Raw genomic sequence first — 16,331 nt, 5'->3', positions numbered from 1 at the left:
CGGTTTTGGGTAAATGGTGCTGAGCTTTACAATTTCAGAGTTACTTTTTGCACTCTACTGTTTGTGAGATCTTCATTGTTCTATTAATATTTCCAAGTATGTCTTTAATATATTTTATTTATCCTTTCCCCTGTTGGGTAAATGGAAGCCTTTCTGCTTGTCTCCTACCCTCTTTTACAGTTAGACACCCTTTCCTCTATTCTGTAAAACAAAAACTTGTTCCTTTAAAACTTGGAATTTCTACTTGAGAGTAACCTCTTTTTTGTCAGTTAGATGTTAAATATCAGCTAACTACTCAAGATGAAATTCAGTGGGTTAAAGCTATGGAGTGAAAACATCCATGACTATTACAAATTAATGAAGTAGTCATTTGTTCATGAATTATTTTTTATAGGAATTAAAGTATTTAGGGGTTATTTCATATTCACAGGAATTAATTATTCATTTTGAACCTTTAATAAGTATTGTAGAATTATTTCTTTAAATTTTTATTTGTTGTTTTCTGACATAGATTTAAGATTTTGGAAGCTAATATGGTACTATTCTTGTGTGTAGGACTCTCAGATGGTAGTAGACTCCTTTAAGTCCGGATTTGAACCTCCCGGAGACTTTCCATTTGAAGATTACAGTCAGCATATTTATAGAACCATTTCTGATGGGACTATCAGTGCATCCAAACAGGAAAGTGGAAAGGTGGATGCCAAAACCACAGTAGGAAAGGCCAAGGGCAAGTTGTGGCTCTTTGGAAAGAAGCCAAAGGTAAAAGTCATAAATTTTTCTGTGCTGATGATTTTGTTCTAGTCTGTCATTTAAAATAATGTAGGTATTGGATGGATAATGGTTTACTACTAATAGAGAATAAATATTTTTATTTGAATGATTCAATTAACTTTTCACTTAGTAGAAACCTAGAATTTTGTACCTTGATAATAAAAAATTATTTCTGAATTTAACATCATTTAATAATGAGTAAAAATATTAGATAAGTTGTTAGTATCTCTTAAATTATATACTTTTGAAATTTCATTTGTATGTAGTTTCAGTTCAGATTTTTTAGGAATCATGACTGTGAGATCACTGAAATTGCAGTTCTCAACTGGAATGATTGATCACAGCAAAAATAAATGTCAAATTAGGTCTTATAGATCATGCTAACGGTTATTTTTATCATCTGTGTGAATATTTTTTATCATCCATGTGCATATTTAATGGGAAGGGCTCAATGCGTGTAATTATTTGAAGTTTTAAAAAATCTCTAGTTTATTAAGAGAGTCTCTCCCTTAACTTCTTGTGCTTATTTTAGATAAATGTAGCTCAGTCAGTGAGCAAATGGAATAAACGAGTGTTTAATCTTCTTATCAATTTAATGGCTATAAAGTGTCGTTATCAGTAGGAGAATAGATAATCTGATATTCTGTATTTGTTAAAATATACTTGATTATTTTAATTCATTTTTCTGCTCTTGACATATGAATTTAGATAACATTTAACTCAAATTATAATATACCTATAAATATCTTTAAGAGCACAATTATAATTAATTCAAGCTTTATTTATGCTTTTCATAACATTGTTCCATCGAGAAGTTGAGAGGTGAGACTTTTTTAAGTCAGATCAGAGTAGCTTGGGAAACTTAGATAAACAAGGAATACTGAAAATTTTTTTAAACAGGGATGAAATAGAAACAGAGAGGAGAGCCACAAATGTAATGAATTTTTTTTGCTTGTTTATGATAATAGTTACAGTTTTAATGCTTTATTTTAATAGACACTGCCTGTGTAGATACTGTTAACTATAGCTTCTGCCGTTATCTCTGACAAGTATAGGTTAAGTGTGACTGACTAGGCGGTTTTAATAATCTAGAAATCAGAAGAGATTTTCTTAATCTAGGTCATATTGCTCTCTCTAACCTTATAATTTGTACACTCTGTATTTTCAGTCTGTCAGCTTGTAAAAAAGTGATCAAATGAAACGGTACATTTTTAAAAGTACATTTGACTTTAAAATGACAGTTTTGGCAAAACTGTGTTAAGTTTCTTATAATATTTTTACAGAAAACTATTTGAGATATATTTTGTAAAAAGTATGTTGCCAAAAATAGAGTTTTCATTTAGGAAAAGAGCTGTGCACACTTGGCTTATTGACTCCTCTCTTTATTTCCGTATTAGCCACAGTCCCCACCCCTAGCCCCTGCTAGTTTACTCACTTCCAGTACTCCCAATGGGTCCCAGTTTCTCACATTCTCCATTGAGCCCGTGCATTATTGTATGAATGAAATAAAAACAGGCAAGCCCAGAATTCCTTCTTTCAGAAGTCTCAAAAGAGGGGTAAGTTTAATCATGGGTTAAAATGCATGATGGCCTATTGTGTGTGTGGTGTGGCTTTTAATACTCTCCACCCTCATTATAAGGCTCTCTCCTATAAATATATAGTTTAAAACACTACAGAATTAAGTATAGCTGCCCTCAAGTTAAAAACAACTCCTCTTTATAACATTTGAAATGCTCAACCATAAAAGAATGGTATTATAAAGAGGGTGCTGGGTACAATCATATTAGCTATTTTTTTTCTTTTTGTTTATGTGAAGTCATATGTCCACCATTGTCTTGTAATGTATTTACATTTTTAAGACTTTCAGTAATTTGTCACTGAAATTATTCATGTAATAATCTGTCACTAATGATGACTTCTGTGAATTTTATAAAGTATTATTTTGTTGGCAAAAAAAATAAAATTCTATTTTAATTTTAATTGCCCTACTTTCAGAAACATAAAACACAATTGCCAATAGTTAAATAAAAAAAATCAAAGACAGGCATGTTAAATAATCAAGATTATAGATCAAATTAAAATAATATATATTACAAAGTATATTGTATAAGTTATAAAGCCTATAAAAATACTAGATTTTATTGAGTAATGGATACATGGAATTTGTTTTCTTAAACTAAAAAAAAAAAATATCTTTTTACCAAAATTTTCATTTATTTCCCCATAAGTGAGCCTTTGTCATTTACTTGTAACTAAAGAATCTCTTGGAGAAGGAAATGGCAACCCACTCCAGTATTCTTGCCTGGAAAATCCCATGGATGGAGGAGCCTGGTGGATACAGTCCATGGAGTTGCAAAGAGTCAGACACAACTGAAAGACTAACACAAAGATACTCTGCAAATGAAAAATTTTAGGATAGTGAAAAACAAATACTAAACTGTTTCTTAGCAACAACTGTTAAATACTACTGATAAATTAGTGTTAATTCATTATGTTAGACTAATTTCTGTTGTTTAAGATCTGATTTGAAGGGCATGGTTGTAATATTCATAGCTCGTGATTTAGATCAATTTAGGAGATTTGTATGAGCATTTGTTTAGACATATAAAAATTTTAGGTGTGATAACCCACAGATGAGAACTTTGATAGTTGGGAGTTTGTTAGTGTCATAAGAAGTCTAGTTGTTAACAGCATTGCACTCACTCTTGGACTCACTTTTACTTTCAGTCCCTCTCCTTCGCCTCTCCCTGATGCTACTCCCTTCCTTTCTGCCTTTCTCCCCTTTCTTTTTCCTTCTCTGTCTAGCCTATATGTTTCTCACTCTTTGGTAACCCTATCTATCTTTAAATTGCTTTAGTTGGGTTTCTCTTTTGGCCACATGTAGAACAAGATACATATCTTATAGGGCAATATTATATTATTATTTACTTTTCTATTAAAACAGTATGACAAGCTAATTGGTGTTAACAATGCAGCAGAAATGTCCCAGTGTATTACATTCTTTTTGGGACTTCCTTTTTTTTCCGGTAATGACCTGAACTTCTTTGCATTACCTTTCCTAATTCTGTGTATGAATGTTATTATGGGTTAATTCATGCCATTCTGAAACTCCCTGTGAATGAGTCTGTGTTATGCTTGTAGGCACTACAGGTGCCTGTAATCAGTTTTGAAAGCTCTTATCACTTGTTTAAAAGACTTTAAGAAACCATATATGGGATTTTTGTTGCCTGAATTATGAGAGTAGAATTAATTCCCATCTTTCTTCTTTGTGATGACTTAGACTTCATTAAATATTATGCTTTTGCAGAAATCAATGGTAATCAAAAATTGCAATTACTACTTGTAATTTCTAGGAGCCATATTTTTGGAATCTCTCAGGTATCCTGCATATCTAGTCTCCCAGGGCCAGTTACAGTACCCTGCACAGCATGGTCTTAGGGATATGAAGTGCTTACAATGCTGTGAAAAAAGTTTAGTTAGTTAGAACTGTGAGCCCTGGAGAAAGAAGCTTAAATAAGTGACATCTTTATTGTTACTGAATAAATTCATAGGTAGAATTTTATAACTGTTGAACTTAAAAGTGTCTGTGTGGTCATTATTTATTATATTTCCATATATTGCTTCAGCTTTAAATACTAGGACATTTGTTGGGCTAGGGAGGCTAATTCCAGGTAGGCACAATGGTTGCACTTATTATTAGTTATCATGCCAAAGAAAAAAGCAGTATGCAAGATAGAAGATATGATAGACAAACCAGCTGGAGAATGGAGAATACAGCAGGAAGCAAAGTTCATTACCTTGGCATTGAGAAGTTTCTGCTTTGACTGATATTTGGTAGTTTAATAGATACTATTTCAAAATTGTGTTTTCTTTCCACTTAAGAATTTTCTCAATATAGAAAAGGAAGAAGATACGCTTTAACAAACCATTTATGTGTTTTTACGTGAATTTACATATAAGTCCATAAAACTGGAAAAGAATTATGGTTTATTAAAGCTGATGAGTTCTACCATTCAAATCAGAAACTCTTGTTTTGAGCTATATTTGTTTCATCATTTTTCTTAAATATCTGCTTTTGGCTTTTATAAAAATTTATAATTTCTTTCTAAGAAAACCTACAGTTTCCATTATCTTTAAGGACATGAGAAATGTTATATTGGACCAATGTTTTTTAATTTGATGGTGGTACTGGTAGACTTTTTCTGAGGGATGAGGATCTATAATTTCCTTCTGTGACATCAAGATCTAACCTTAAATAGATATTTAGTGCACACTCAAAAGCTATAGAAATGAATAGTTTTTATTCTAACTACTTCATTGGTGCTTACTGGGTGCTCCTTTTTTTTAGTATATATATATTTATCTAGCAGTAGTGAGTCCATCTAGCAAGTCCATGTTTACTGTCTAAATTATTCATGATTTTATAGGCTTATAGAGTCATTTTTGTAAACTTTTATTATCCAGAATACTGTTCTCAGGATTTTCCTACCTTAAAGTTAAATACACGTAATAATTTGAATTGCCTGATTTCCTTTTTAGCTCCCTTGTATAATTTTTAAGATATAGGAGGTATGTGAAATTTTCAGTATAGTATTTCTCTATTGAACATGAATTGCTTTTAAAAAGACAAAATGTATTTCTAATATTTACGAAAAACTTGAGTTTTTATATCCCCAAATCTAAAGAACTGTGAACTTATTTTCTAATTAATAGTAAAACTAAGTTAGCTAAAAACTGAAACATTTAATATTTCAGTTTTAACTATATTACTCTTTTCTCTAAATTGTATTAATAAAGAAACTGGAAAAATAATTTGTATCACTTAGAAATTTAGCTGCTTGAGATTATCATAAAAGACAAATTCAAATAATTTACCTATTTTGTTTCTTGTTGATATGATTTTGTTTTAATAATATTTATAGAAGATCATAAATATCTTATAAAAATATAAAACTCTAATCTTCTTAACAGGAATTTTGTCATAGCAAAGTTGTGGTTTTTGTTCCCTGAAACTACTGACAGTCTAAAGAATGTTAAGCTTAATTTGGAAAGATAATGGATAGCATATGTCATCTTTTCTTATCATTGTAACCATTAATATATATGGCCAGTTCATCAGCGATAAGGGGTAGATATTTTTCTCAGCTATTTATTAAAATCTGTATTTTTATGTGAAATTCTACCTGATGTCCTCCATATTCTCTAAAACACCTTGACTTAGTAAACAGGGACAAACAGAAATTTTAGAAACTGCTAAACAAATGCAATGAGTGTGAAGATAAACTTTGTAAGTTCTCCTGGGTATTATGAGTCACGGTGTGTGTGAGTATGTGGGTGTGCGCACACACGTATGCCTGTGTACATGTGTGTTTAGTTGGGATGCTTGACAGATGAAATGCCGGTTGCCGAACCCTGGGAACCCACAGAACATGGATGATACATACATAAGTGCATATATATATATATATTTATATATTCATAATATGAGAGGACTCTGCTATGTCACATTTTCAGAAAGAATAAATTTTAACCAGTTTTCTAAAAATCAAACATATATTTTTAGTGTTGCTTTTCAAGCGTATGGATTTCAGAATGAAAACTGAAAAAGAGAAGCTATATCTTCAAAGCAAAATTCAACCCATATATTGTTATCTATTAGCAAATATGTATGGGAAACATGAATCTAGGTGACTCATTACTATTTTGATAATAGTGTGTTTTTTAATGTGTCTGTACATTAAAAATAGACTCTTAAAACTAAAGTAGAAATGTTACCCTTACCTACCCGTGACATATTCAAGTTCAAAACAATATTTTGAATTATAAAAATTCAGACAATGATGTTTAATGCACTGGGAAGAGTATTCCATTCTTTAGTACTACATATAATATTTATTTTAAGTGGCTAATATTAGATCTTTATGTTCAACTTTTTGAGCATTAGGATTTTGAGAATAAAGAGCTGTATATGTGAAATCCACTTATGTAAAAGTTCTCTTAAAGAAGAAAATACATGATTACTGATAAAGTCATTACTATTTACTTTTGAGTTTTAGTTGCACTTAGAAAATATCTGCCCATTATCATCAGTGTATATTTTTTTTTGCAAGTAATTTACTTTTCCCCCAAATGTGGTTACAGTTGTTTTTCTGGCATAATTGTTTGGATTGTGAAGTGTACATGATATATTTTAATATCGTAAAAAAAAAACAGTATAAGTTATTGCATCTTCTGTATTATGGTTTCATGTGAATAATATACCATTTCTTTCTGTTTTCCATTGAACTATTCAGTGGTCGGTGAAGATGGTAAGCCTTATGTGCTGATCTGTATACTGTGCCAGTATTAAATAATCACAAAACATTGTTTCGTTTAATTTAAAGCAAAGTGGTAAAGTACATCCCCACATGTTACTCTGTGTGTCTTTTCTTTCTATAGTCCATAGGCCAACACATGCCAGTACCTCTGACGTCATAAAGTTTAGTAATAATGTGGTTACCTGTAACTCATTAGGCTCCTAAATGTTATTGGGTGGAGTCTTTTCATGTTACAGAGAAAAAATTAAACATCATTTTAAAAGTTACATGGTGGAACAAAAGTTTATGTTTTTACAAAAGGAAAAATAAAAATGATTTTTCTTTATAAAAAGAAAGATCATGTAAGTTTGATTTGTAGTTTATCACAAAAATCATTAGATTTTCCAAAAAGTAAGAAAGATTTCCTGCTAGTTTCATTAGTCAGTGCTTTCTGTCTACTACTTGAATGGGGATAAAAGTGCAAATAACCTAAATATCGTGTGTGTGTGTGTGTATGTGTGTATGTGTGCATGTGTATTATTCCTTTATACATATGTTTCAAACAAATTAATGAAACTGCATTGTGAAGACCTAACATAAAAATTATTGGGTGTTTACATAGTTTCTCATTTTTGGAAAACATACCAGACTTTTTCAGACTATTGCAGTTTGACCTTTTATGAATTACCATGTAGTAGAAGAGGTTTTTTAATGTCTCAGAGTCTTCTTTACAGCCATAGGAAATAGAGTGAGTTTAGTTCTCATATTCTATAAAGGAATATGTTATAATGTCAAAATGGGATATTAGAGATTCAAGTGCCTAGCTATTGTTAATAAATTTGAGAACACTTTCATTACAGATAAGTGAAAAGAAATCTGGAAGATTTACTTCTAAAGTAATTGTGAATTTATTACAATACTGCCAACAAAACCATATTAAAATATAACTTTTCATTTCTTTATATTTTTATCTTTGGCACAATATAATAGTTTTCAAACTATTGTACTTGTACCCCAGATTAGATTAAATCTGACAACTTATATTTGTAATTGACCCCTAAATTTAAAGGCACTTTGTAGGGAATTTTGCCATTTGTTTATTTACATCAGATTTTTTGTGATTGATGGATTTTTATTTCTGGTGACTGATAGATTGAAAAACAAAAGTCACTTAGGAAAGATGTCCTCTTTTTTTCAAGGCAGGCTTATTGAATATCTGTAATGTTCAGGTCATTTGCAGAAAGTTTTGTTATGAATTAAATGTTATATTTAATCATGTATTATCTGGAAAGTGAGTTTTATTTTTTAAAAGTAAGAGAAACACAGATGATGAAATAAAGCTGTTTAACTATGTTATAGGCATAAATGGCTCAAAGAGCAAGGATGCATTTGTTGTGGGAGCTTATTTCAGCAACAATTAAAAAATTGAACTTATATGTTCTTAAAATCCCCATTTTTAAAATAAAAATGAAGAGTAATAGTTGTCATCAATTTTTGAGTATGTAAAATCTTACATAAATATGGGCTTATATTAAACAGAATCAATAGTTGCTAACATTGGATGTAGTTGTGTCATCTCTAAGAAGATACCTAAGGTAACAATGACATGATTAACATTTAAGAGGAGAAAGACATCATTTGAATCACAAATTACATCTAAGTACTAGAATGTTTTCTTAAATGATATAGTTTTCTTGAATATAAAAACATTAAAAATTTTCAGACATTGAGGATCCTTCCTAAATAAGGATTTTGTCTTTCTTTGGATTATATCTCTATTTCAAGAACTGAGGTATGGTTGTACAGAGGGATAATTGAAAATAAATCCCTTATTGGAATATAATTTTGACTTACATTTCACACAGTGGATAGTTCTACCTTTATTTTTTATTGATCAAGTATGTTTTGGTCCTAATGAATGGTTTAATAAGTGTAATCACTCAAAGACTGTGTAACATTAAAATATTTTTCATTAGTTAGTTTGCCTTTATGAGGTAAGTTGCTTAATGGACTCGGTTATATAAACTTTTAATATTTACAGTCTGAACATTTGTTATATCCTTACTGTCATGGCAATAGATTTGATTTGGGAATGTGGTATAATATGTTATATATAAAATATTTTGTATAGGTGAGAAATGTTATGTGTTTCCATTTCGTCGTTGTTGCTGTAAGAAGGTTCATCTGTATTTAACTCTGCCAAGACCTGAATATAATGTTATACTGGTAATAACCAGTTACCTGTATCTGGTGATATTTTTACCTATTCTATTTCATGATTTTATAAAGTGACTGGAATCTGAACTCTTTCTTCAGTATGATTATTTTAATTAACATACATGTACATACATATGTAGATTTCTTTTTCTTAAAAGGAGTCGTTGGGCTAATTTGAAATTAAAATTGATATATATTCTTTCTTTAGGTATATTTTAGAAATAAAATTTCATGAAAATATTTTTTATAATGATTTAGATTCTCTTTTCAGGGCCCAGCACTAGAAGATTTCAGTCATCTGCCACCAGAACAGAGACGTAAAAAACTACAGCAGCGCATTGATGAGCTTAACAGAGAACTACAAAAAGAATCAGATCAAAAGTATTTTCCCATTAAGTCCTCTCTATTATTCCTTTCAGAGTCTAATATGAATGATATGTTTAAATGTGCGGTATAAAAGGCTTAAAAATTATACATCCTAATTGAAATATCTTTTCAGGGAAAAACACACTCCTAAATTTTGGAAAATTGTGTGATTGCTCTGTCATATTTTTAAACTGAAATGTTAGAGAGTTTCTTAGGTTCAGATTACTTATTGGATGCTAATAGTGTATGTTTATGTCTTCCATAAAATTTCAAGATAGTTTTGATTTATTATCAAGGGTATATACTTTGATAACTTGTTTTGCTTTGCTATGTAAATGGAGCTCAATAGAAATCTGAGGCTGAAATTACTTTGTTTGCAGCAGAAATGTTGGAAAACTGATTACTCACACTGCAGATTCATTTACTCATAGCTTTAATTTTTTTTCAACTTCATAAAGAGTTTCTTTTAGTTCAGTTTTACTTTAGTGAATATAGAAATTTATATATGATGAATAAAGGGTTATTACAGTGATTGGTAACTTATATCTGCTATTACACTGAAGATAAAATTGAAGCTTAAACTCTAACATGAGCGATTGAAGAATTCATATTTGAGAATCATCTGAAGATAGGTGATATTAAAGTAGTCAATTATGTCTCAGTGAAACTGGAAAAAACAAAGCAATGAGATCATCCTTAAAAAGAAGGACTGTAAGATGAGACGAGAAGAAATCTGTCATTTTATGAAATACACTTAAGAATGAACAGAAAAAAGGAAGAAGCCAGTGAGGGAAATGAGATAAAGGTGAAAGGAAGGAAAAAGAAAATTTACCTCCAAGAAATCGTTCCAATTTTAGTATGTGTGCTGCCGAAGCGAGCACTACCTCCAGGAAATCAAGGAAGAAAAGAGTATTAGGGGATGTTAGTAATGTCAGATGTTAAGAGTCCAGGAGAGCTAATTGAGGCATAATCTACAGTGGTAAGATTGGAGAAGTGAAGAGGATGAATGATGTGAGTTTAGAGAGAGGTGGTATAGATGAGTTGGGAGGATGACGATGCTGTGAAGTAAGATAAGGAACACCAGTGGAATAATGTGTCTGGATGGGGGGATGTAGTGACTTTGTTTTGGGACATGATAAGTTTAAGAATATTGGGAAATATTCTTCCAGCCCTTGATTAAATCTATATAATCTCATTTAGGAAGCAAGAAATGAGACATGAAATCTTTTTTTAAAAACATTCTAAATGTTTTAAAAGACTGTCTCTATAAATTACTAATATTCAGTATATACATGATCAACTTTGTGCAGATTATCTTTAATCAGGTAATGTTTGATTAAAGTTAAAGAACTAGGACTCTTAAGATTAGGCTGCATGCGAGTCCCCAGAATCAAATGAAACTCTTTTACCTGGAAACATGTGAAGTGAATGTTTAATTTTGTGGCTTCCTTCTCATTTTCAGAGAAGCACTTAACAAAATGAAAGATGTATATGAGAAGAATCCACAAATGGGGGACCCAGGGAGCTTGCAGCCTAAATTAGCAGAGACCATGAACAATATTGACCGCCTGCGAATGGAAATCCACAAGAATGAGGTAAATTTGTTGTTTAGCAGTTTTCAAAGATAAGTTCATTTTTATAACTTCATTATGATAGATTGGTTCTTGCTAGAATTATCCTCAAATATTTTCTTGTAGCATTTATAATCTAAAAGTAAGGCATCATTATAATGTAAAAATAAGGTATCATCTTTAGAATTAGCCTCTCATTGAACTATTTATACTATTTTTAATCAGCTGTAACACTGATCACTGACCAAATTGAAATAAAGATTTCCCTTCTCTAAGAATTAGATAATAAATAATAAAGGCTCAAATCACATTTTCAATGTAGAATATCTTATGAGCTTTAAAATATATTTACTGAGCTCGGTTTTACTTGTTTTTCCCTCTAAGGCTTGGCTTTCTGAAGTTGAAGGCAAAACAGGTGGAAGAGGAGACAGAAGACATAGCAGTGACATAAATCATCTTGTAACACAGGGACGAGAAAGGTTATTTTTTGCATTTTATTTGTATTTTTTCTCCCCCCACCCCCAGACTTTTCTCTTTTGTCCTAAATTTTGGACAATTCTCTTTTTTTCCTAATTTGATAAGTTTGGCTTTTAATAACTCAGTCTTTGAACCTAAATAATTTTCTTTTCTTTACGTTAGCTACAGGTGAATTATGAGATGTTATTTTGCTACTCATTTCTAGTTTGTAACGCATCTGAAAACAGAGATAGGAACTTGGAAAATTCTGGGAGCTATAGTCTGGAGGCATGGTCTCCTCAGACCTAGGAAGATTGCCTGAAAGTTTAGATGGAGTTGGGTAGCTTACACCAAAGAAAAATTTAACTGTCAAATTACTCAAAAGTTTTGTAAAGAAAAAAAGTGCATATTGCTAGATTGGATCAGAGCTTCCAAAAGACATTTTACTAAGTTTCCATGTTTTCAGACCATTTGTGACATTTTCTCCCTTTGGGTAATATTTCCGCCCCACCACCCCACCCCCTTATAATAAAATCCAACAAATTTGGACTCAGAAGAATTTGAGAGATCTAGTATCAATAATTGGTTTATACCTAATTACATTGTAATTTGAGGAAATTGATTTTTTTAAAAAAATTTTATTGGCTTATAGTTGATTTATGGTGTTAGTTTCAGATGTACAATAAAGTGATTCGGTTATACGTATATTCATTTTCAAATTCTTTTCTCATATATGTTATCACAGAATATTGAGTAGAGCTGCCTATGCTATACAGTAGATCCTTGTTGGTTATCTATCTTATATATAGTAGTGTTGTGTGTGTGTTAATCCTAAGATCCTGATTTATCCCTTCCCTTCACATTTAGCAAATTCATTTTTAGTGCTAAGTCTCTGTTTCCTAAAATATAAAATAAAGATTAAAATACCTGTCATTCAGGGTTATTAGTAATGAATGAAATAATGTACACAAAGCACCTAACAGTAAAATACCTGGTAGTAGATGTTAATTCCTCTTCCTTTCCATTATCACTTTTTGAAAGAGTACATTTCCTTAAGCAATAATGGGTTTTTGTTTAGGTAAAACCTAGATTAAAAGAATCTAATCTCTCTGGTTTGTGTTATTAAGAATTTAGCTTCCAGACATACTGGAAATACTGCAAAATCTAATCAGGCAAATTTTACCATTATTAAAATCTCAGTCATCTGATTCTTCGGCAAAATTAACATTTTTCTCTTTTGAAGTAAAAATTTATCGAAAAAGTGCCTTTGGATTGCCTGCTCTTTTGGATTTTCTTAGTTACTAACTTCCCGTTAATGTGATTAACTGGAAATCAATTTTCCTAGGAGTCTTTTGATTTTCAGTGACAGGATGAATCCTCTACCCATACTGACTTAAACAGAAAAGGGATTTTATTGATTAACTTTAGGGAGAGCTTCATCTAGGAATTCAGATGATATCTTCAGTTTTCCATTTCCACTTCACAGTTCTTCCTTCCACTGTGTTAACTTCATTTTAAGACTCTATATCAGTTCAGTTCAGTCGTTCAGTCGTGTCCAACTCTTTGCAACCCCATGAACTGCAGCACGTCAGGCCTCCCTGTCCACCAACTCCCGGAGTTTACCCAAACTCATGTCCATTGAGTCGGTGATGCCATCCAACCATCTCATCCTCTGTCGTCCCCTTTTCCTTCTGCCTTCAATCTTTCCCAGCATCAGGGTCTTTTCCAATGAGTCAACTCTTCGCAGAGGTGGCCAAAGTATTGGAGTTTGAGCTTCAACATCAGTCCTTCCAATGAACACCCAGGACTGATCTCTTTTAGGATGGACTGGTTGGATCTCCTTGCAGTCCAAGGGACTCTCAAAAGTCTTCTCTAACACCACAGTTCAGAAGCATCAATTTTTTGGTGCTCAGCTTTCTTTATAGTCCAACTTTCACATCTGTACATGACTACTAGAAAAACCATAGCCTTGACTAGATGGACCTTTTTTGACAAAATAATGTCTCTGCTTTTTAGTATGCTCTCTAGGTTGGTCATAACTTTGCTTCCAAGGAGTAAGCATCTTTTAATTTCATGGCTGCAGTCACCATCTGCATTGATTTTGGAGCCCCCCAAAATAAAGTCAGCCACTGTTTCCACTGTTTCCCCATCTATTTCCCATGAAGTGATGGGACCGGATGCCATGATCTTAGTTTTCTGAATGTTGAGCTTTAAGCCAACGTTTTCACTCTCCTCTTTTCACTTTCATCAAGAGGCTTTTTAGTTCCTCTTCACTTTCTGCCATAAGAGTGGTGTCATCTGCATATCTGAGGTTATTGATATTTCTCTTGGCAGTCTTGATTCCAGCTTGTGTTTCTTCCAACCCACCGTTTCTCATGATGCACTCTGCATATAAGTCCAATAAGCAGGGTGACAATATACAGCCTTGACGTACTCCTTTTCCTATTTGGAACCAGTGTCTTGTTCCATGTCCAGTTCTAACTGTTGCTTCCTGACCTGCATACAGGTTTCTCAAGAGGCAGGTCAGGTGGTCTGGTATTCCCATTTCTTTCAGAAGTTTCCATAGTTTATTGTGATCCACACAGTCAAAGGTTTTGGCATAGTCAATGAAGCAGAAATACATGTTTTTCTGGAACTCTCTTGCTTTCTCGATGATTCAGCAGATGTTGGCGATTTGAATCTGATTTCTCTGTCTTTTCTAAATCCAGCTTGAACATCTGGAAGTTCACGCTTCATGTATTGCTGAAGCCTGGCTTGGAGAATTTTGAGCATTACTTTACTAGTGTGTGAGATGAGTGCAATTGTGCGGTAGTTTGAGCATTCTTTGGCATTGCCTTTCTTTGGGATTGGAATGAAAACTGACCTTTTCCAGTCCTGTGGCCACTGCTGAGTTTTCCAAATTTGCTGGCATGTTGAGTGCAGCACTTTCATGGCATCATCTTTTAGGATTTGAAATAGCTCAACTGCAATTCCATCACCTCCACTAGCTTTGTTCATAGTGATGCTTCCTAAGGCCCATTTGACTTCATATTCTAGGATATCTGGCTCTAGGTGAGTGATCACACCACCGTGATCATCTGCATCGTGAAGATCTTTTTTGTACAGTCCTCTGTATGGTGATCTTCTAAAACTGTAAGCTCATATTTCTCTAGGTTCGGGTCCAGTGGAAAAGGAAGGGAATTTCTCTTTCAATAATCCCAAACAACAGTCTGTTCATCTCTTATATCTTAGTTACATGCCCTCGTGTGAGCTGTTCACTCTGGTCATGCACGTTCTCTGTTAAGATGGATCCTCTGGAGCCAGGGCAGAGCAACTCTACCTGAAGCCTGTGAACTGAACATTGGTCTGGGTGGATCCTCTAAGAAATTTTAGTTTTCTTGGCAAAAACAGTGGGTAAATTCCTTCATCCCTCTTGAATCTGAGATGATAAAATCCAACTTTTCATGACATTTTTCCATTTTATCTCTGGACCCAGTGATAATGAGACATATTTACTAAGTACATGTTATGTGCCTAGAACATTATTATCTTTAATTTTTTTAATTTCAGGAAATCCAGCAAGAAGCATTTTGAATTAGAAGCCATGCACACACACACATTTCAACATTTAAGAAAATAAAGGCTTAATTGGGAACTGTGTCTTTGATTTTTGATTCTCTGAATTGATCTTGTGGAGATCAGTTTGTAGGTAATATATAAAGTTCCCATCTTTGTGATACTTGATGAGAGATAATTTTGTTTTATAGTCCTGAGGGAAGTTACACTGATGATGCAAACCAAGAAGTTCGTGGACCACCCCAACAGCATGGCCACCACAGTGAGTTTGATGATGAGTTTGAAGATGATGATCCCTTGCCTGCTATTGGACACTGCAAAGCTATCTACCCTTTTGATGGTATGATTTTCTTAATGCATTGTATTTGATAAAATTGGTTCCTTAAAGCCTACATGTGTACTGAGTCCATGTCCTTATAGCTAAATACAATTGCTAGAAAATTATCCAGGCTCATTAGTGTGAATATTAACTACATTACAAATACAGAGATGTTCCTTCTATACGTGACATTGAAAGAAAATTGCCTATGTTACCAGTATCCTAATAAAGATTATTGTTTAATTATCAACTTTGGCTGATAACAGAATTTCCCAAAGAGACCTTACTAATGTACTCATCAGAGCTGAAGCTGCTTGAGCATAAAGCTCAACCCAGAAAGTGGAAGGCTGGTAGATACCACTTCATGCTCTTCCTTGTAAGTTGTTATCATTGAGTGGCTGGTATAAGGCAAATGGCATAGCTGACTGCCGCTACCATATCCTGAGTCTGTTGGGCATATTTTCAAATGTTGGAAGGAGAAAATGTAGCTTCTGACTGTGCCATCCTTCTCCTGTGGTAGTTGGAGAACAAACTGAGGGAAGGAAGGTGTGGTCCTGTCACACATTTTTAGTTACCCTTCTCTTTCTTGGACTTTGAAAAATTGTTTTCCTTCATTTCACCAAGGAGCAGAGTAACACCTTCACAAAGAAGTTGGTATAAAATGGTGTATGATTTAAGGTCCTTCCCTACCCATCTATGATTTTGGTTTTTAAATTGAGTAATTTTCAGTTATTCCTCACTCTGAGAAAACTGTGTTAAATAAGATCTTGTAATATAGAC

General features: G+C 32.7%; 1 protein-coding gene across 2 annotated transcripts in view; it reads left to right on the top strand.

Moving 5' to 3' along the window:
* Positions 1-16,331, top strand: part of FNBP1L (formin binding protein 1 like) — a 115,231-nt gene that overhangs the window by 91,323 nt on the left and 7,577 nt on the right. Inside the window, exons 9-15 of one of the 2 annotated variants that reach the window (XM_043460610.1) lie at positions 556-759; positions 2,169-2,327; positions 7,065-7,079; positions 9,556-9,665; positions 11,113-11,245; positions 11,606-11,700; positions 15,424-15,572. In XM_043460610.1, the coding sequence (XP_043316545.1) occupies positions 556-759; positions 2,169-2,327; positions 7,065-7,079; positions 9,556-9,665; positions 11,113-11,245; positions 11,606-11,700; positions 15,424-15,572 (865 nt within the window). Of the gene's footprint in view, positions 1-555; positions 760-2,168; positions 2,328-7,064; positions 7,080-9,555; positions 9,666-11,112; positions 11,246-11,605; positions 11,701-15,423; positions 16,273-16,331 lie in introns of those variants that run through there. The other variant, XM_043460608.1, reaches the window with a different exon arrangement.

Source organism: Cervus canadensis, chromosome 2, assembly GCF_019320065.1.
Source record: "Cervus canadensis isolate Bull #8, Minnesota chromosome 2, ASM1932006v1, whole genome shotgun sequence".
Lineage (NCBI taxonomy): Eukaryota > Metazoa > Chordata > Mammalia > Artiodactyla > Cervidae > Cervus > Cervus canadensis.
This window is presented reverse-complemented; position numbering and strand designations above follow the sequence as displayed.